Source organism: Arvicanthis niloticus, chromosome 14 (genome assembly GCF_011762505.2).
Source record: "Arvicanthis niloticus isolate mArvNil1 chromosome 14, mArvNil1.pat.X, whole genome shotgun sequence".
Taxonomy (NCBI): Eukaryota; Metazoa; Chordata; class Mammalia; order Rodentia; family Muridae; genus Arvicanthis; species Arvicanthis niloticus.
Window position 1 is genome coordinate 72,979,417 of NC_047671.1, and position 20,522 is coordinate 72,999,938.

Below are 20,522 nucleotides of genomic sequence, written 5' to 3' on the forward strand. Positions count from 1 at the left end.
AGGAACACTGTCACTGTCACAGTTCCTACAGGAACACTGTCACTGTCACGATTCCTACAGGAACACTCTCACTGTCACTGTCATTCCTACAGAACACTTTCACTGTCATTCCTGCAGGAACACTGTCACAGTTTCTACAGGAACACTGTTACTGTCACAGTTCCTACAGAAAATTTCACCTCTTCAAGTCACATCTGCATGGTAGAAGGACTCCAGAAACTTCTATGGACTTCAAGTGTAACAGGGCTAGAATACTAGTTTTTTTTTCTTGAAGTGGATGTCACACAGGAACATGGAAATCAAACGTGCATGGAAGAGAGCAGCAGATGTGGTACAGCACAGGAATGATGGTGAACATCAGGGTGGCACCAGAGTGGGTTTATGGAAAGATCTGTGTGATTGGGATTGCTTGTGAGCAGAGGTTGCAGTTAAACTCCTCCCTGTCTTCTCCGTTCCTCTCATTCCCTGATCCAGCCATGGGGCTATATGTTCAGGAGAGCTGCTTTATCAATTACGGTCAGGAGTGAGAACTGTGGGCCTCATCTTGGCCCAGGACATTCATGCCAGATGCAGGGGTAGAGAGGTCAGAGGGATAATGGTACCATTTAGAGAAGCTGCAAATTGGGTTCCCAGCCAGAGCCAGGACCTCCCACAGCTACAGGGAGGGACTGGGGCCCTTATCTAGTATGTTCTGGATTAGAGATAATGTTTAAAGCTTATATGTAGAATTCTGAGCACCTCTCTATTGAAAGTCTGTCCAGGACTGCACAGACCTTTGAAATCCCTTCACCTTAAAAGCCATGGGAAGCTGACCCAATCAAACAGTATGGAGTAAAGTAAAACCTAACAGTGTGGATATTTTTTTCAAGGGCCATGATCAGAAAGTTCATTTTCATTAGATCCTTTCCAAGCTCTAAGCTGCTAGGAGCTTTGGCTTGTTGGTTTTTAGTGCATTTTGGAAATACTTGGAATGAGAGCTGTCATAACACTGATAAATCTAATCTCGTAAGTGGGTAGGTATGATACTCTGTCGGTGGGTAGGCTCTTATCAGTAACACAGACAAAAAGATCCCCTACCTTTGGACAAAAACGTTGCTGATACAACCCTCGAAATACCCGCCTCCCACGTGGAGAGACTGCTGGGCGTCAGAGAAGCTACGGAGCCTTTGGTTCCTTCTCAGAACCTGGTCATCGATGAGGAGGCGCAGGCTGAAAATGAAGAGAAGCAAGACAAGGGTGAGACCTCTAGCAAACAACACCAACACCCAGCCACACTCTGAGGGAACAATCTACTGTCTCTGACTCAACTATGTCACCAACAGGACTAGTCAAATCAGATGTAGTTTTTAGAGTACAAAATACTTTCATATATTTTTATATATACTTTAGTTAAGTAATATAAATATCTGCTCAAGCAATTTTTTATTGGATATTTTATTTACACTTCAGAAGCCATCCCCTTTTCCCATTTCCCCTGCTCAAGCAATTTTTTAAAAAGGCATATTTATTTTTATTTTGTGCCTGTGTACCTCACATATGCCCATGTCTGAGGAGTCAGAAGATCCCCAGGAATTGGAGTGAGGAAAGCTTGTAATCCATCATGTAGACTCTAGGAACTGAACGTGGGTCCTCTTAAAGAGAAGCCAGTGTTCTCTAACCCCTGAACCTTCTCTCTAGCCCCGCAAGGAAGCTTTGCAACAAGCATGTGCCAATGTAATTCACATTCGTAGGAAGATACCAAATGGTCTGGTACCCCAACTCTTTGTGCTAATTGTACTCCCTAGCTTTCTTCCATCTCCCAGAATAACAAACATCCAGGATTCTGAGACAACTGATTTGTTTTTAAACTTGTGGACAGAAAAATCACAAGGGCACACTCTTATTTATGTGAGCCGTCTCTTTACAACATTTTTGGAGGCGCATCCACACCACTCTATGTGCAGGTTTATAATGGTGCCTCATGCATTTAGGATGTGTATCCATTTTGTATTTTTATCTCTCCACATATATCCGGTCACTGATTTGATTTAATTGGGACACTGGAGAACTCTGTTGAACTAAATAGACCCTGGCAGCAGATGCAAACCACTCACCCTGAGGTGTCGCTTATTACAGATACATGATGCAGTAAACCGTCCATGTAGGTCCCTGGAGACTTGAAAATCGGGCTGCTGCTGTCCCTGGTGCTCAACTCAATGTGACCATCTTCCAGAATGACCAGCAGGCTACTTGTCTGTAAGCATCCCAGAATATACCATCAACAATTACTTTGCACATAGAGATGACGAATGATCAAAACTAGGCATAACACGGTCAGGGCATTTTGACCCAAATGCTTTGACTTCACCATTTTGATCAAATGTTTATGAATATAAAAATGTCATGCAAATGATGAATGTGTCAGTCTTTTTCTACATCTACTTTCATTGGGCCCATTTAGTTGTCTAATCAGCTGTATAGAATGTTTAAATCACATCTCATTTTCCCTATTTTTACTCTCATTTTGATGAAGTTGTTTCTATCAGAATCCATTCTCTTCTGCTTAAGTTTTACAGATTCATCATCTTCAGAATTTTTCCCCCTATGTGGGGTTACAGCGATGATTCTTTTTCTGTGATTTCTATGACTGTTTTATATTCTGGTCATTATTTCTAGGAAGCTCAATTTTCCATGCCAACCCGTTCTCATCCAAACACTGGCCAGATGATTGACCGACCTTTTCAGTTAATGAGTAACTTAGACCTGTCCTCAGAACATTTGCCATTTCACTTCCATTCACTCTTCTTTATCAAGCCTAATTTCTGAAGTTTTCTGTAAGATGTGGGTTTTCAGAACTTCTCATCTACAGCAATTTGTCCAGTGCAGTTACAGCCAGTGATAGCTACAGCCAGTGATGGCTACAGCCAGGGATGGCTACAGCCAGGTATGGCTACAGCCAGTGCAGTTACAACCAGTGCAGTTACAGCCAGGGATGGCTACAACCAGGGATGGCTTCCACTGCTGTTGAATGGGATAGACTGTGTTTCTTAACACTTAGTAAACTTGAAAGCAATGTCCCTTAGACATTTCCAGAATCCCTCTACAGCACTGGGGTGCTCTAACTTCTGGCTAATCTAATCCTTACATCTGCTTTTGATCATTCTGTGGATTGTTTACTAGCTGTATTTACATGTTACAGAATAAAGAAGGATTAGGAATTAAAAGTGCTAGGTCAGGGCTGGGGGCGTGGCTCAGTCAATAAAGTGCTAGCTAGGTCAGGGCTGGGGGCATGGCTCAGTCAATAAAGTGCTTGTCACACAAGGACAAAGGTCTGAACCTTTGTCCCACAAAGAGTTCAGAACCCAGAACCCACAACCCACATAGAAAAAGCTGGGTACAGTGGTGTATGCGTATAAGCCCAAGGCTGGGGAGGTAGAGACAGGAGGATCTGCAGAGTTTGTTGGTTAGCTAGCTTAGCCTACTTGGTGAGACCCAGGCTGGTGAGAGTCCTTGTCTCAAACAAGGTATTGGGTCCCGAGGAATGCTACATGAAGTGTCTTTTGGCCCACAGATTCACTAAGAGAGACAGAGAAAGAGAGAGACAGACAGAGAGAGGGACAGAGACACACAGAGACAGAAAGACACAGAGAGTCAGAGAGAGAAAAAGAGAGCCAGAAAGACAGGATAGCGGAGGGAGGGAAAGAATGAAAACTAGGTCAAAGCATCTAACTTGGATAGGTGACCTCTACTGGCTTATGGCACATGTCTTTTTAGGGATCATTTAAAAATCTACAAAGACCAGTAAACAAGATACCAGATGGCAAGAGACTTTGCTATGAGCGTAGTGACAGAGCCAGCCACTGCCATCTTTTACATCTGATACCCAAGTATCTGCTGTGAGTGGCAACCAAGCCTAAAGAAACAAATCAAAAGCATTTTTATTTAAAAGTCTCTTTCTTCCTATCAGTGGATTTCTAAGCTGACTCTTATATCTTTGGGGCTATAGAGGGCATCTTCTTGTGGAACAGAGTCCCAGTGTCTGTCTGCCTCTGTCTGTCTCTGCTTCTCTCTCTCTCTCTCTCTCTCTCTCTCTCTCTCTCTCTCTCTCTCTCTCTCTCTCTCTATCTCTCTCTCTCTCACACACACACACACACACACATTCTCTCTCCCTCTCTGAGTGATGCTTTTTTATGCTTGCCTGTATAGTGGGTGCACATGTATGTAGAGGAACAGGTTGACTTCAGATGTCTTCCTGACAGATGTCTGCCTTACATATGCAGACACGGTCTTCTGAACCCAGAGCTTGCCAGCTTGGCTAGTTCACTGAGCCCCAGATTGCTAGGAGGATGTCCTGTCTGCTCTCCTTGACCTGAGATTAAAGAGGGGCTGCCATGCCCACCAGCTTTCACGTGGTCACAGTGGATCTAAATATCAATTTTCTGATTTGCACAGTGAGCTCTTAGCTTGTCAAGCCTTCCTCCCAGCCCAAGAGAGAATTTCTATGGCTCTACTGCATGTGAAGAGAGAGCATAGGCCCTGCTTTCTCTAATTCTTCCAGGGAAATATTTTCTTTGGAGTAACTGCTACAATAAAAGAATCTGAAGAACCTTCTCTGGAAGATGTAATCAAGAAGAAAAAGTAAGGAGAAATCCTAATCTTATCCTAAATTATTACCTATAGCGGTTATAATTCATTTTAACACATCTCTGTGAAGAATGGAAATGACTGTTCGGTGCATACAGACTGAGCTCTGTGGATTGTTATGTATCATCTAGCCAGTTTTCTTGCAGGATCTCCCCAGGTGGAGGGAGAATTACTCGTGCCAGGGAGAATTACTGTGATGGCAGATAAAATGCCCAGCTCCTCTTCCTTCAAAATCTCTCTGCTGCTCTTGGCAGAAAGCTTGGAGCCAGGCTTTCGTCTTACCCGCGTCTGATGATTTAATAGTGTACCACTGGGCTGGAAGGTCTGAAACCCAAAGGAGAGCTGGAAGCGGTCAGGAGAGGGCACATCCAAGTTTGTAAAACTCATTTGTCCTCCTCTGGAGAACGAGGCGGTTCGCACAAGCTGAGATACAAGCATGACAATGACTGGCATTATAATCACTTCCTGGATGCCCAGACATGGGCTCTCGAGCTACACCCCTTCCCTGGAAATGACGACCACCACTGGTGCAGCTCAGACAGACTCCCTCCGTGTTGTGCCACATAATCAGTAACCAAGCATCTGTAAGGTTTTGTGACTATAGCTGGTAATCTTTACACATCCAGTACATGAAGCCAGCTGGGCACAGCACCGAGAGTCCTCTGGGACACAACCTGTCACACAGTTCTGAATCCCGCTTACCTTCCAGTCTTCTGAGCACTTTTTGGTTACACCCACAGTATCATTCAACCTGACAACCCCACTGGTTTTCTTCAGATTCTTCATGCAGCCTTGGAAAGCAGGCGTTGAGATGTTAAACCTGAGGATGGGATGTAGAAAGGGGGACCTGTGAGGCTGGGCTCCCCTTAAGTGCCGGCTTTCTGGTACTTCACAATGGATCTATTTGCAGTCTATGAATAGGCTGCAAACTGCAGGCGTTATAGAAACATTAGAAATTAGAGCGTCAGGGATGTGCTAAAAGCCTTTAGACTATTTTTCCATTCACCATGCGAACTCAGAGGAAATGGTTAGTTTTTAGTTTTGTTAAATTCTGGAAAACGTGGCTGATTTAATCCTTAGGTCTGAATCTTTCTGCTACCACCCAACCATGCTACATAAGTCACCGTTATGAGGATTAAATCCACGTATCTTCAGAAAGAGCTTGGGATGATGTTGGATGCAGAGATGAACGCATAAGTGTGTTAAGAGTTTCAGGAGTGGGTGAGGGCTGTGGGCTCTGGAGCTGGGCTGTCTGGGTTCAAGTTCTGTGTCTGCCTTACCAGGCAACTTTACTTCTCTGTGCCACTCTAGTATAAAATGCCGACCTGCTCTTCTGCATAATGTGTGTCTGTCTGAGGCTCAATAACACAGCTAGACCGGCTGGACCCTCGGAGGGATCCTCTGCCTCTGATGTCTACCACTAGGACTATAGGCACATTCCTGGCTTTTAAAAATTTTTTTTAAAAATCTTATTTATTGTATGAGCGCTCTGCTGCATATACATCTGCATGCCAGACGGGCCATCAGACTCCTTTATAGATGCTTGTGAGCTACTGTGTGGTTGCAGGGAGTTGAACTCAGGACCTCTGGAAGAGCAGACGGTGCTCTTAACCGATGAGCTATCTCACCAGCCCCCTTATTCCTGGCTTTTAATATGAGTACTAGAGAACTGAACTCAAGATTCTCATGCTTGTTCAGTGAGCACTTTATGGAAGGCTCCATTTTGCCAGCCCCCACACAAGAAATTTCTATATAGATGTCCCCATGTGCCACCCTGGCACCCCTTTGACTTCACTTCCTAATCTGTGTGGAGCTGGATTCATGTAAAGCATTAATACACACAAACTGACTGAGGCAAATACTAATGTTTCTTAATGTGCTAAGAAAATTCACTCCTGATCTCATTAAAAATCCTAAGGAGCTTCATTTATCTACATGGAAAGGTGTTTGCCTTTATTCTGGTATAGTTGATTATAAACAGCAGAACAAGGAACACACATAAAATTAAATTTCATTAAAAGGAAAAGCACATCCTTGTTGGCATTGTGGCTTAATTACTTTATAAAGACAGCTTGCACCTTGGGAGAGGAGGGAAGTTCGTTTCAAATTCTGGGGCTGGCATCTTTACAAATTTATCCATCACATCCACTGTCTTGGGCCATCTGAGGGTCTAGACTCCACCTTCTCGCCAGGATTCAAGGTCTAAACTTGGCACTAGAGGAGCCTAATTATGTCGGGGCAGGTGTGTTTAAGTCAGTGACCTCCTGTGTGGGACTGGATGCTTGTACTCTGGTCCCACCGGTCCACAAAAACTTATCCAGTTCCCCATCTAGGGTCCACAGCCTTGGGGGAGCAAGAAGAGCAAAGAGTGGTGCTTCAGCACTCAATTCATTGAGTTTGTCAGATCCCGGGTGACTGTCACTGTCCCAGGAGCTTTGCCTTTAGGTTTTATGTTATACCCAGAACTCAAGAGAAATGTCCTGTTTGATGTCAGCCCCTCTGACCTTATCAGGAAGGATTCATAGATTGGATTAACAGGCACGTGATCCCTGGTTATAATATCAAGTCATTCAAAGATCTGGGTCCTCGTTCCCAGAAAGCTAAGAGAGGAAGAGGACGGGGCAAAGCTGCAGGATGCAGCCACGTCTCCACTGTGTCTCAGTCCTATCAGGTATGAATTCTCGGAATCTCCTCAGGGCCCTTCTACCAAGCCAGGCTCCTTGGGAGGAGCCCTGTGGCTCCCCCTGCAGAGTCCTGCAGAGGTTCTCTAAGCTACCCCAGCCCAGTGATCCACATCAGGGACAGTTGCAGGGGCCTCACTGGACGACCAAATGCCTTACCAGACAGCTAAGACAGGCCAGATACAGATAAACATTGCTTAGTGTTTTATTTCTGAAGAAACAAAAGGTCAGGTAAATATTTTCATGGCCTTCTGTCCCCATTCACTTATTTCTCTGCTCTTGTGATTTTAATTAAAACAAGGAAAAAAAATATAAACAGCTAGAAAGGGGGTGGGTAGCCTCTTGTTTGGAAGCATAAGTCAGATTACCTGGGAAGCTAACTCACACAGACACACTCTCCCTTCTTCCCTCCCTCCCGTCTTCTCCCCTCCCTCCCCTCTCCTCCCCTCCCTCCCCTCTCCTCTCCTCCCACCATTCTCTCTCTTCTCCCTAGTTTTTATTCTATATGTATCCATGGACTTCTTTAATGGGAATAGCCTTAATTCTGTTTTCCTTACCCTTCTCAGCCCAGCTGGATTCCTTGTGGTTTCTATTCTTTCAAGAGTAACAAGGAGGGGTGGTGAGTTGCCACGCACTTTATCTAACTCCCCGAATTTTGGATAGCCAGCCCCAGTATTCAACTTTTACAATCCATTTTTCTTTCATGACTACATTGTTAGTATTGCAAAGTTCATCGTTTGGGCTAATATTAAACAAGGGAGCCTAGACCTATTGGTAGCAATCCCAGCCAGCATAAGAGGTATCTGCTTTAATAAAAATGCAACACACCAGGTTGACAAGATGGCTGTGGCTAAAGGCTCTTCTGTCAAGCCTGACAACCTGAGCTTGATGCCCAGGACACACAGGGTGGGAAGAAAGAGCCAACCCCCAAGAGCAGTCCTCTGAGCTTCATACATGCAGTAGCCCCTCCCCAAATAAAAACCCCACAACTTCATCTTACCTTTCTCTGATTGCAATTGGAATTCCTCCCAAATAATATGTGCTAAAATCAAAGATTTCCCCTTCAATTCTTATATTATGTTCATTCATATTTATCCACATGCGTTTTTGTAATTTTCCAATTGTGATTAAAATCTGAAACGAATGGGAAACAAATCAGCCAGCAGTGACACAGACCTATTTGTAGTATCTCAGAGTAACTGTGGCTTCATTTTCCTATGGACTTGTTTATATACATGGTAGATGACTGCCCAGTAGCAGTGTGTGGTAAAAGTCTGATACTCAAACATCCATGTGTGTCTGTGTGTCTGTGCACATATCCATGTTTCTACACTTTCATCCACGTGTGTGCGGCCAAAAATCCTCCATAGGCATTGTTCCTTGGCTGTCATTGACTTTGGGTTTGAGATGAGGTTTTCCATTGCCAACACTGCTGGCCCTGCCTGCCTGCCTTTGTCTCATCCTTACCGCTAGGACAACAGGTCTACCACACCTAGCTTTTCCTACTTAGCTTCGGAGACGCTCCGAGCGCAATCTGAGTCACCTCCCCAGTTACTGAGACAGTGGAGCATGGCAGCGTTAAGAAGGTTGAGAACTACTGCCCTGAAACATTTTAGTAGAAATGGTCTCACTGTAATAGAAATGTTTTCATTTGAAATTTGTCGTGGTTTACATAATTTACATGTGCTATATATTTATTATATTTCATGCCTTAAATGTTCTTGTAATAGGGTTTCTGTGTCATTTTGCCTATTTTGGGGGGGCACTAATTTCATTTTAAAGATTCACTGACTTCTAAAAACTCAAATAAACAGACCCCATACCGAGTGGTCTCTCCCGTCGTTGATGGTGCGCTGAATTCCTTTCTCTTTGGGTGGCTCGGAATTTAGTTTGTACCTCACCACGAGATTGCCGTCCTCTATATTCAGAGATATGAAGTTATCCTGGAATATGGAAAAGGGCAAGTTACCAGAAGGCCTGGCTAAAGAAGAGGAAAGCTCTGATCTCCAGTGATGCTTGATGCACGTGGTGCCATTAGCTTCAGGTGCCTCCCGAGCTACCAGGGAGACGAGCACAGTGAGACCTCATGCCTGAGCTACCAGGGAGACGAACACGGTGAGACCTCATGCCCAAGAGGCAAGCAATGGGCGACTACTATTAGCAGTGTGAGATATCACAATGCCCAGCACTCAGGACAAACTCAGTCATGCCAGCAGCATCTTGATTTTGTTTTATCACAACCAGAACCATGGACTCATTTCCTCCCTTCTCATCCAATCAGTCAAATCGAACCCTGGGATTTCCCCCTGTCTCATGTCACAACCTCATCCATATTGCCCTACTCCAGTGGTCCTCCCCTGTATTCCTCCCCTGTTCTCCTGCAGTGGTCCGCCCCTATTCTCCTGCAGTAATCCTCCCCTGTTCTACTACAATGATCCTCCCTGTTCTCCTGCAGTGGTCCTTCCCTGTTCTCCTGCAGAGGTCCTCCCCTGTTCTACTACAGTGATCCTCCCTGTTCTCCTGCAGTGGTCCTCCCTGTCCCCACAGATGATCTGCCATCATGCAGCCAGGGCAGCCTTCTGCAATTGCCCGTGAGCACACTAACTTCATTTGTTCCCAAGGACAACTCAGACTCCCCAGCAGATGCTTTGAAGCCCTGGACACATCTCCACTTCGCTTCTCATCATGCCTCACTGGCCACACCCTGACCCACATGGGCCACATTTTATCCCTGCATGTTCTCACTGCCGGGCCTTTCTGTCCCCTGTCCCTGCTGGATCCTCTTCTAGTGTCACCTTCTCCATATCCATCAGGTTTCAGAGGAGGCATCTTCTACTCAAGACTCTGACATTGAACTTTTTCATTTCCCCTCTACACGACTCAAAATGACAAGGATTGGCAGTACATCTCTGTGCAATACCAGCGTTCCCCTCTAGAGGGCAGGATCTGGTTCATCCCAGTCAGCATTGTCTTTGGCCATGGAGTAAGTGGTTGCTATTACAGTTGCTGTACGGTTTCCCTATGGTAAGAACTCTCTGTAGGATCCAGGGACTTCATCCAAAAGGCTTTTTGTGTGAATTCTAAAAACTTGCCCTGGAGAGTCATCTGCTCTTGAGCCAGGTAGCAGCAGCAGTACAAACCCCCTCAGCAGAGGCTCTAAGGATTCTTACACAATGCTCTTATGTAAGTTTCCTGCAGACTACATAATATTTCTAGTTCTTAGTCTCCAAGAACTTCAAAATGGAAAACAAGTTGTACATCCCAAAACTCCAAATTCGAAATGGAACGCTTCAAAATCTAAAACAATTTGTTCAGCCCAGCACCACAGTGCTCATAGTTTAGGATGCTTGTGCCTTGCTCTGTGTACAACATTGTTAAAGTGTACTGCATGTAATTATCTCCCACCTACATGAATACAGTGTGCGTTTATAAAGCATACATGGGATTCATGTTAGACATGGGTCCTGCTATGTTTGGTGTTAACTCAACTTGACAGAGCCTAGAAAGAGTGTCTCAATGAGAGACTAGCTGTCCACATTGGTTTGGCCTTTGGACACATCTATGGGGTTGTCTTGATTGGCTTAATTGGTGTGAGAAACCCCAGCCTGAACCTGGGCAGTACCTTTCCTGGTATTGGGCCCTGGAGTGTGCAAGAGTAAGGCCAAGCTGAGTATCCTCACGGCTTCTCATTATACATATACAAATATCTTAAAATGAAAAACAATCCAAAATGTGGAACACTACACATCCCAAGCATGTTGGGAAAAAAAGAGGTCTTCCACCTGAACCAAGGAGACCTTGTTTTGGAATATAACTGAAGGCGCTGGCTTCCTGCCTAGCTCTCTCCAGTCTTCAGGTTGATTGGGACCCTCTCAAACCATCAGAGCTAAGGGGCTAGACCAACCTCAGAAAGAAGAGTATTTGTTCCCACCCAGCAGCAGAGGTCTGGTAAACCCTGAAGCCATGCATCACATTTGCAGACTGTTCCTCAGGAATTTTTTTCTGGAACTCAGCTTGTGAGAGCAACTATACAAGATTTGTTCTGGAGGTCAATCCAATAAAGACCCAGTGCAGAAGAAACATCATATGCAAACATCATACCCACTCTCCCTGAACCAACAGAGGGCACTGGCAGTCGTGTCTGACATGACCATGTCTGCGTGCTCCTAGCCTAAGAAATGTAAGATTGGTCCTCTGATATTACCAGATTATATGGCAGTTCTATGTTTAGTGGTGTGTGTGTGTGTGTGTGTGTGTGTGTGTGTGTATGTGTGTATGTGTATGTGAGAGAGACAAAGAGAGAAAGAGAGAGAGAGAGAGAGAGAGAGAGAGAGAGAGAGAGAGACCTCCACAGTGATTTCCAAAGTTGGCCACACTTGTTTATTCTTCTACTACCAGGATTTAAGGGCTCCTTTCACTACATCCATGCTGGCATCTGTTGTCATTTGCATTCCCAAGGACGGCCACTGTGACAGGATGATGGAATCCTGCAGTTCACTGCAGAAGTACTCTGCATTTCCCTGATGACTATACAGAATGCTGATCAAAAGCCCATGGCTTGGAAGGTTAAATTTATTATCAATCTTTTTTCTTATAACACATTATTTTGCTAAATGCTCATACTGTCAAACTGCATTCTAAATGTTAATGTTGATGGCCATAGACCTAGGCGTTCTCAGCTTTGGCTAGAGAAGCATTTTGTCAAGGCTAACACACAACTAGTCAAAGTGTTAAGAACAAGAGACAAGACCTCAGTCCTAAAGGATCAGCCTTCTCAATGCCACTACCCACTACTAAGTACCAAGACTCAGGGCTCATCTGTCAGACTTACAGCGTGGGTGGGGGAGGTGCTCTCCAGCCCCATCCCTTACTGAGTAGATACTGGCAACTGATGGTTGCTACAGGAAGGAGAATTAACCTTCCTTTGAATGTGTGGCCTTGGTAGATTTCCCATAATCCACTGGGTGGCCCCATACATATAAGGAACACTAATTGGACTTAGCAAGTTATTAAGAAGAAAACCCACGAAGTTGGAAGGAGACCATTTGAGGAGTTTGAAGGAGGTAGAGAGGAAAATGAGGTGGCAGATATGATCATATTTTATTGTACACAGTATAAAGTCCTCAAAAGTAAAGAAAAATATTAAAAACAAAGAATGCCCACTGACCCGGGCTACTTCAAAGAATGGAAGCTTCTATTGCCTTGGGAAGTTGAGCTGCAGGCTGATAAAGACACAATCCCCACAGTCTACTCTGAGCCAGATCGATAGCTACAGGAAGTCCAGCCATGTAGATTTGGGGGACCATGGAAGTTTTCATTTGTTTTAAAACAGCTATTATCTAAGTCTAAGACCAACCTGAGAACAGGCTAGGAGGGCATTCCTGCCTCATTTTGGGGGTAAGTCCTCACAGTCCTGATCCTTTGACCTTGTTAAAATTCACCTCAACAGAAAGAAAACATGACTGGCCAATGTCATATTACCAGTTTTCCAATGTAGACGGGTTGTTTACAACAGCCCACTTACCCCAAATTGCTAGTTACAGTGGATATACAAGTAGTTTGGACGTTTGGCTTAAGTTACCTGGTTTTCTGCAAAGAACAGTAGGCCTCTGTCCACAGTCGTCTGGATGGTCTGGATGAAGTTGGGGAAGGTGGCATTTGGTTGAGTAGGAATGCGAGCATAGCCTGTACCTTCAAAGTAATTCTTGTCTGACTCTTCCTTTCTCCTGTCAACACCAACCACACATTACTGATTAGACAACGGACCAAGGAATACATAGGCACAATTCTGTAGGAAAAGGGGAAACACTGTTAACGTGTCTAGTCAGCCTCTCTTCTCTGTGTGCTCTTAAACCCTGCTTTGAAGAGATAGTTCAGTGGGTAAAATAAATTTTCAGTGTTACCTTCTCCTAAATATAAACTGCTTGCTCTTCTTAGATAGGAATATCCCATGTCTTTAAAATTGTAGGAATAGCTCAAAAGAGCATGTTGTGGTTTGAATAAGAATGGCTCCTATAGGCTCAAATATTTGAATGTTTGGTCAGTAGAGAGTGACACTCTCAGGAGGCCACTCACTGGGAGTGGCCTTTGGGATTTCAGAAGCCCAAATCAGGTCTCATGACTTTCTATGTGTCTTCCCACTGTCTTGTCTAGCACCATGTCTGCCTGCGTGCTGACACGCTTCCCATCATGACGACAATGTAAACCGCAAATGTAAGCGAGTCCCAGTCAAATGCTTGCTTTTATACAAGTTGCTATGGTCACTGTGTCTCTTCACAGCAATAGAACATTGACTAAGACAGAGCAATTTTCAGATGGGTTCAGAAGGCAAAGTACCTAGAGTCATTCACTTTGTAGACTACAACAGTTTAAATTTTAATTACGTAATTATGTGCCTAAATAATCCAATATTGAGTATCTTCTGTGGTAGGAAGCACCAACAATTTAAGATTTATTTTTTAAATTATTACTATCATGCATATGTGTTATGTGTGTAACTGTGCTGCAGTGGAGACCAGAGGACAACTTTGTGGAATTGGTTTCCTCCTTCAACCTTTCCATGGACTTAAGGATCAAACACAGGTCTTTAGGCTTGTACAACACATACTGTTACCCATGGACCTGTCTCATAGTCCCAAAGATTCATGCTTTTAAAAGCCGGGAAAACTACTGACCTAATGCAGTATATAAACTAGGGCAAGAAGAATATTATTTAAATCCGAGGGCTGGAGCATGGTAGGCGTTATCTGCACAAATGGGGACGTGATACTGGCCCCAGCAAGGAACTGTAACATCAAGAACCCGCCCACCACTGGAAGGTGGCAATTCTGTACACCTCCAGCCCAGCCCTAGGGACAAAGTCCTCCAGGCTTTGACTTACCTCCTACAAGGCTCCACTTCAGTGGTGTTGAGATTGAACGTTGTCTTGAAATTGTACAAGCTTAGAACGTTTTCATTGAGGTCATCTAGTTCGATGCAGCCTTTGTATGGAGGGAACCTCAGTCGTCTAGGAAGCTGGGGGAGAAACGAGGTGAAGCTCCAGTGAGTTGAGCGAGAAAGGAGAGTGACCATGTAGCGCTAAGGCTTGCAACAGTAAGCTTAGCATCAGGGCAAAGGATGTGGTTCAGGGCTTTGCCATTTAAGAGCTGTCTGAACTCAGGCTGGTCATTAATCTTCCCTGCCTGAGTGTGTTCATCTGTAAAATGGGAATGATACTAACACTTATCAACACAGTGCATTAAATTAATGCTCTAAAGCTTAGAACACTGGACAAAGAAAGCACATCTTAAGTGGGTATGCTTTGAGAGTATATGGTTAATTCATTTTTGTATAGAATTAGTTAAAATGCAGACATGAAGTCATTATACCACATTAGAATTAAAGCATTCTACTCAGTGAGTCAACATTGATACTTACTTCAAAATCAGGTGGGTAACCTCCGACGTAAAACACTGCATCCTCGGGATCCAAATTAAGAAGTGTGTTGCTACTGCTGCCCTCCAGGTCATAGGCCACAGGAGCTTTGGGTTTATTGGATGTGGCTTCTTTGGTGTAATTAAGCTTGGCAAACTGATATATTCTGTTGAAAAATTAGATAATAAAGATGTAGGAGAAAATGAAAGAATTCAAAGCCAATATGCCAGAAGCTGAGTAATATGTCAGTGGGAGAGTTTACTGGTCAAGCTCACAAACAGCAAGAGTCAGCTGTGGTACCTCTGGAACTTCACCCGGTCCATAACCGCCTCCTGAGACTCACTCTCCGTCAGGACCTGGTCTATCTGGACTTCAGCTTCTCTGTCCCCCAGGTTATAGACACAGGTCAGCTGCCCATCTACGACTGCCATGCCGATGTAGTCCTTGGAGGCCTAGAGATGTCAAGATACATCCCAGAGCATGGGTGCGACAAGAACTCAGAACCCTTAGATCTTTTCAAATCCCCAGAGGATCATAAATATTTCACTGATGGGTCATTCCAGAACACTTGAGCTCTCCCCATCCTGTAGTGGACTGAGTTACCGATCTTCCCACTGTTCAGTCTGATAGTTTACCAGCATCTGCCACAGAGCAGACAGACTTAGCTGCTCATTAGAGTTCATCAGTTAAAGGGATAAGCCACTTCTCATCCCCAGGTGCCATGCTATGTTCTCTTAGCACTCCGTGGCAGCCTCAGCTGTGACATTTCCCCCATCATCATAGTGAGTTATGTGTTTTGAATGTCAAGGAATACACACACACACACAAAGATAGATAGGAAGATAGATAGATAGATGATAGATAGATGATAAATAGATGATAGATAGATAGATAGATAGATAGATAGATAGATAGATAGATAGATGATAGAAAACTGACAATTTTGAGCATTTTTAAGAGTATGTTAGCATTCAGGACATTTAAGATACAAATTTTAGTTTATCATAAACATCAACTGTAGCACATAATTAGGACAGTTGTCCCTCTGCATCAATAAGAGGATTGGTTCAGAACCCCTGGGAACATTCAGTTTTGAATACATTTACATAAAATGTCACAGCATCTGCATGTAACCTGTACACACACTCCTGTAAGCTCTAAAATGTAGACTTTTTATAATAACTCATTTAATGGGAATGTAATGTAAATACTTGGCATGCTCAGGGTCTCAGGACCCTTAAGATGCAAGATTTTTCTCATTTTGTTTAGTTTGCAACAAGGTCTCATGTAGGCCAGGTTGGCCTACAACACCCCATGAAGCCTGCCGCTCTGAAGCATGGAAAGGCTTCTTAACATTGTCCACTGTTGATGACTAAGAATTCTCTAACCGGGGAGAACTTCCAAGAACCATATTTTATATTTTTATTACATTTATGTGTGTGTGTGTTTGTGTGTGTGTGTGTGTGTGTGTGTGTGTGTGTGTGTGTGTGAGAGAGAGAGAGAGAGAGAGAGAGAGAGAGAGAGAGAGAGAGAGAAAGAAATATTTGGGAGGGACTAAGAACTAAAGTCAGCTGTTGAAATGCCAGTAATGGCAGCTTAATGAAGGAGTTCAGGATGAAGAATGGGGGTGATGGTAGAGAGGTTAGGCTTTGTTTTGCTTCTGGCCTCATTTCTATATGGATTCTACCCCTCCAACTTGGGGAGGCATCTGTGGCTGTGCCTTCCCAGGAAGAGAACAGGACACAATTCTATGAAGAACAACCACTGTTAGGCCCCATAGATCTGGGAGAAAGCACTGACCCTACCACTGTAAACATGTATGCGCTCACATGTACACACGTGTGTGCCTACATCTCATCAGCAGCTCATGTCCACGACAGACGGGAGGTCTCTCATAGGCACCTCCATAGCACAGAAGGGAGGGTGGTGGGCAGTAGAATCTGTTGCTGTCTTTGTAGGACAAGCAAATAAACAGCAGTGGTGCAGTTATGTCACACGTCTCAAGGTGCCACCCTAAACCATTTTGAAAGTAAAGCAAGTAAACGCCCTAACAAGACTCACATCCTTATTTCCAAGGTACATTACAAACATGTCCTCAGTGCCTCCGTTCTCTCTCAAGTCCGGTCTTTGGAGAAACAAAGACAGAGATGTGTATCCTTTTAAGTCTTCTAGGTCATTCGGCAGTCGGACTTCGACACCAGATTTACCATTGAACCTCATGGGAATTGCAACCTGTGAGGAAGAATAAGATGGAGAATGAGGTGTCAAACAACTCTGAGTTCTGTGGCTACCCCTCTTAGCAGCACAGCAGTTTGTCCCGAGCTGTGTGAGAGGCATCAGGGAGGGATAATGCCTCTTGGACCCAGGTTAATTTTTGTGTTTTATATACATACACAAATACATACATACACACACATACGTGCATGCGTGTGTGTGTGTGTGTGTGTGTGTGTGTGTGTGTGTGTGTGTGTGTGTGACACGGTTAAAGTTAACCCTGGCTCTGGAGCTCATTTTGTAGACCAGGATAGCCTCAAACTCACAGAGATCTACTTGCCTCCCCTCCCAAGTGCTGGGATTAAAGCTTGGACCCAGGTTGTAAATTCATGGAGTTGTCTGCAGAGTCATCTACTCTTAATGTGAATTGGTTGAGGGCCATTAAGAAGTCAATTTAGTCTTCTGTGCCCCAATGACAGTGCTGCTGCTGATGGTAACAGTAATGATAATTCCTACCATATGAGAATGTGTACAGGAGTCAATGTTCATGGACCACTTAGGACAGTGTTTGCATATGCCTAAATATAAGACATTAAGATATTTTAAATAGTTTCTTTGAGACAGGACTTATGTGGTATAGGCTATCCTCAGGCTCACCTGAGTTCCAGATGAGGCAGGATTAACTTGGAATCTGTGACCCTCCTGCCATCACCTCTTTTTAAAACTGAATTGCTTGCCAATGAGTGTGTTACATACTGTGCCTCTATTTACTTCAGACATGCAGTTCCTAAAAATGCATGCACTGGGGCTGAGGAGATGGCTTAGTCAGTAAAGGACTTGTCATGCAAGCATGAGAACCCTAATCTAGATCCCCAGGAAGGGGAGGAGCCCTTGGGTTGCTGGCCAGGAAGTCTAGATGACACAAGCCCTAGCTTCAGGAAAGACTGTCTTAAAACATGAGGAGGAAAGTAACTGAGGAGGACCTCAGGCCTCCTCACATGTGAGTATATACACGGCCACTAAGGCTCTATACAGCGCATCTTAGATACTCCATGATGGATGCCCTGCCCTGCTCTCCTGCTCTGATCTGTCACGAACCAATATATCTGTAACATTAAAATTACAGAAAAATGAAACGAAGAATCCATATAAAACAGGAGTCTACCAATCACATGCGACTCAATGCATTAAAACTTCCCAAACATTACTTCTTAATATCATACTTAGATTTTATGAACGGTCAGCTAGAGTCATCCAACAGCACAGATCTGTGGACTGATCACAGGAAGACAAATAGCCTCTAGCCATCAAAGAACAACAGTCTTGCAGTGACACTCACGCCAGCATGTGCTCTGTCTGTCAAGCTCTAAAGTATTTCCTGGAATCTCGTACATGTGGTGGGGAGGCTGGGCCCCTCACCCACCTTATGAGCTCACATTGCACTTCTCCTTCTCACTCAGTCTCTTCAATCTGCCCTCCAGGAGACCAAACCACATTGCTCATTCTCCTGCTATGTCTTCTGCTTTCTGTCCCCTGGTGAGCTCATCTTTGCTCTTTAAATTAAAAAGGTATCGTGTGTGTGTGGTACAAGCTGGAGGCTAGCTGCCTGTGTTTGGCTCACACCTTAAGAAAGGAGATAAAACCGACAGCACTGTCCCTGCAGACCCCCCCTCTCCTACAGATCCCTTTCTCCCATGGCCTCCTGTCCCCCACGGCCTCCTCTCCTCCAAGGCCACTGCACTCTGGAGCTGGATCGTATGCAAATGCTCGGGCAGGCTTCACTATTTGCACTACTTACAACTTACCCTCAACTACAGATGATCTACTTAGCTATCAGCTATAGCGGCTCTCTTTTCACATTTAGATATCTTATATGAATTTATAAGACCATGCCTTTATTATAATTGGCTTTCTTTGCTGGACACTATATTGTAGGTTGACTTGGGTGATGTGCATGAGCCTAGCTCATTAGCACATAGTACTATAAACAGTTGGCTTTTTCCTAAAAAAACATTATGTAAAGTTTATTGCAACAAACATTTCTTGTGTAGGTATGTGTGTGTATGGGTGTGTGTGGGTGTGTGTCGGTATATGGGGTTGTGGGTGTGCGTGTAGGAGTGTGTGTGTGCAGGTACACATGCTTGAACATGAACAGAGGCCGGAGGAGACTGTTAGATGTCCCACTCTACAGATCTTATCTTATTCCCTCGAGAAAGGGTCCCACTCTCAGCCTGGAGATTGGCTGGCAGCCATCCATCCAGCCTATCACCCTCTTGTCTCTACCCCTGACAATGCTGGGGCACAGGTACAATCCTCAACAAAGATGGGTTCCAATACTTTCAAATTAAGATACTTTGTGGCATACAAAGGCAACCACAGAGCCTTCCCTTGACCTTGCAATTACAGTTTGAAAAGTGAGGCTGGAGAAAAACTCCTTCATCCTGCCCGTGTGAACTCAAAGCATGGAAACTGCCTCAGCTGCCTGATGTGGGGGACAGTGGTCATGTGCATTTTTGAAAGGTGACAAAAGGTTGTTAAACCAAATGTTTAAAATCAGGATTCAGAAAAGACAGACAACCAATTCTTGTATAAATAAAAGCCTTCCCTGTCCTGATGACTGTGGAAGGAGTTTCCCAGCTATGGCGACATGGGGACACCCACCTTGTTTGCAGCATCTCTGGCCTGCTGGATGAGTTCTCGGATCCGGTCCACGTTGTCAGAGATGTTCCCCAGGGGCAGCAGCTGTTGGTTGATACTTTCAATCTTGATAAAAAGATCAGGCAACTTCTTGGTTAATTTCTTTACTGTTGGTGACATGAGAGAATGGAAATTTTACACAGTGCCTTGAGAAAAGGTTAAAGACAGAATATTTGTTCTGGCAAGCCTAGAAGCAAGAAGGACCACAATCTTAACAAGACTGCCCTAAATCCATTATAGTTTTCTGTAATGATGTATCAAATTCTTTTCCTTGGTTAATATGGGAAAATGTTTCTTTTCTTATCCTTTGATAGCTCCCACTCTATCGAGAGGCAGACAGACAGACAGACAGACAGACAGACAGAGAAAAAGAGGAAGGGAGAGGGAGTGAGAGAGGAGGAAAGGAAGAGGGAGAGAGAGAGAGACAGAGAGGAGAGAGAGAGAGAGAGAGAGAGAGAGAGAGAGAGAGAGAGAGAGAGAGAGCTAGCTCTGTAGGACTGGGGCTGGGGAGATGGCTTAGTTGGTAAAGTAATCACTATATAAACTTGAGGAGCCAGGTCAGATCTGGGGAGATCCATGTAAGAAGCTGGCCCAGCAGCGTGTAAGATTGCTAGTCACCTAATTTGTATAATCTCCAGATTTGAGCTCCAACTTCAATGAGAGACCTTGTCTTAGAAAATAAAGTGGAAGCTGGGCAGTGGTGGTGCACGCCTTTAATCCCAGCACTTGGGAGGCAGAGGCAGGCGGATTTCTGAGTTCGAGGCCAGCCTGGTCTACAGAGTGAGTTCCAGGTCAGCCAAGGCTATACAGAGAAACCCTGTCTCGAAAAACAAAACAAGAAAGAAAGAAAGAAAGAAAGAAAGAAAGAAAGAAAGAAAGAAAGAAAGAAAAGAA

General features: G+C 44.3%; 1 protein-coding gene across 3 annotated transcripts in view; it reads right to left on the reverse strand.

Moving 5' to 3' along the window:
* Positions 1-20,522, reverse strand: part of Lama3 (laminin subunit alpha 3) — a 237,054-nt gene that overhangs the window by 25,760 nt on the left and 190,772 nt on the right. For all 3 annotated transcript variants that reach the window (XM_034518463.2, XM_076912977.1, XM_034518466.2), the window contains 12 exons: positions 19,593-19,735; positions 16,779-16,949; positions 15,018-15,169; positions 14,721-14,883; positions 14,185-14,318; positions 12,886-13,030; positions 9,128-9,247; positions 8,305-8,438; positions 5,326-5,443; positions 4,906-5,046; positions 2,094-2,233; positions 1,078-1,209 (listed from right to left, as the gene is read on the reverse strand). In XM_034518463.2, coding sequence (XP_034374354.1) covers positions 1,078-1,209; positions 2,094-2,233; positions 4,906-5,046; positions 5,326-5,443; positions 8,305-8,438; positions 9,128-9,247; positions 12,886-13,030; positions 14,185-14,318; positions 14,721-14,883; positions 15,018-15,169; positions 16,779-16,949; positions 19,593-19,735 — 1,693 coding nt within the window. The remainder of the gene's footprint in view (positions 1-1,077; positions 1,210-2,093; positions 2,234-4,905; positions 5,047-5,325; positions 5,444-8,304; positions 8,439-9,127; positions 9,248-12,885; positions 13,031-14,184; positions 14,319-14,720; positions 14,884-15,017; positions 15,170-16,778; positions 16,950-19,592; positions 19,736-20,522) is intronic.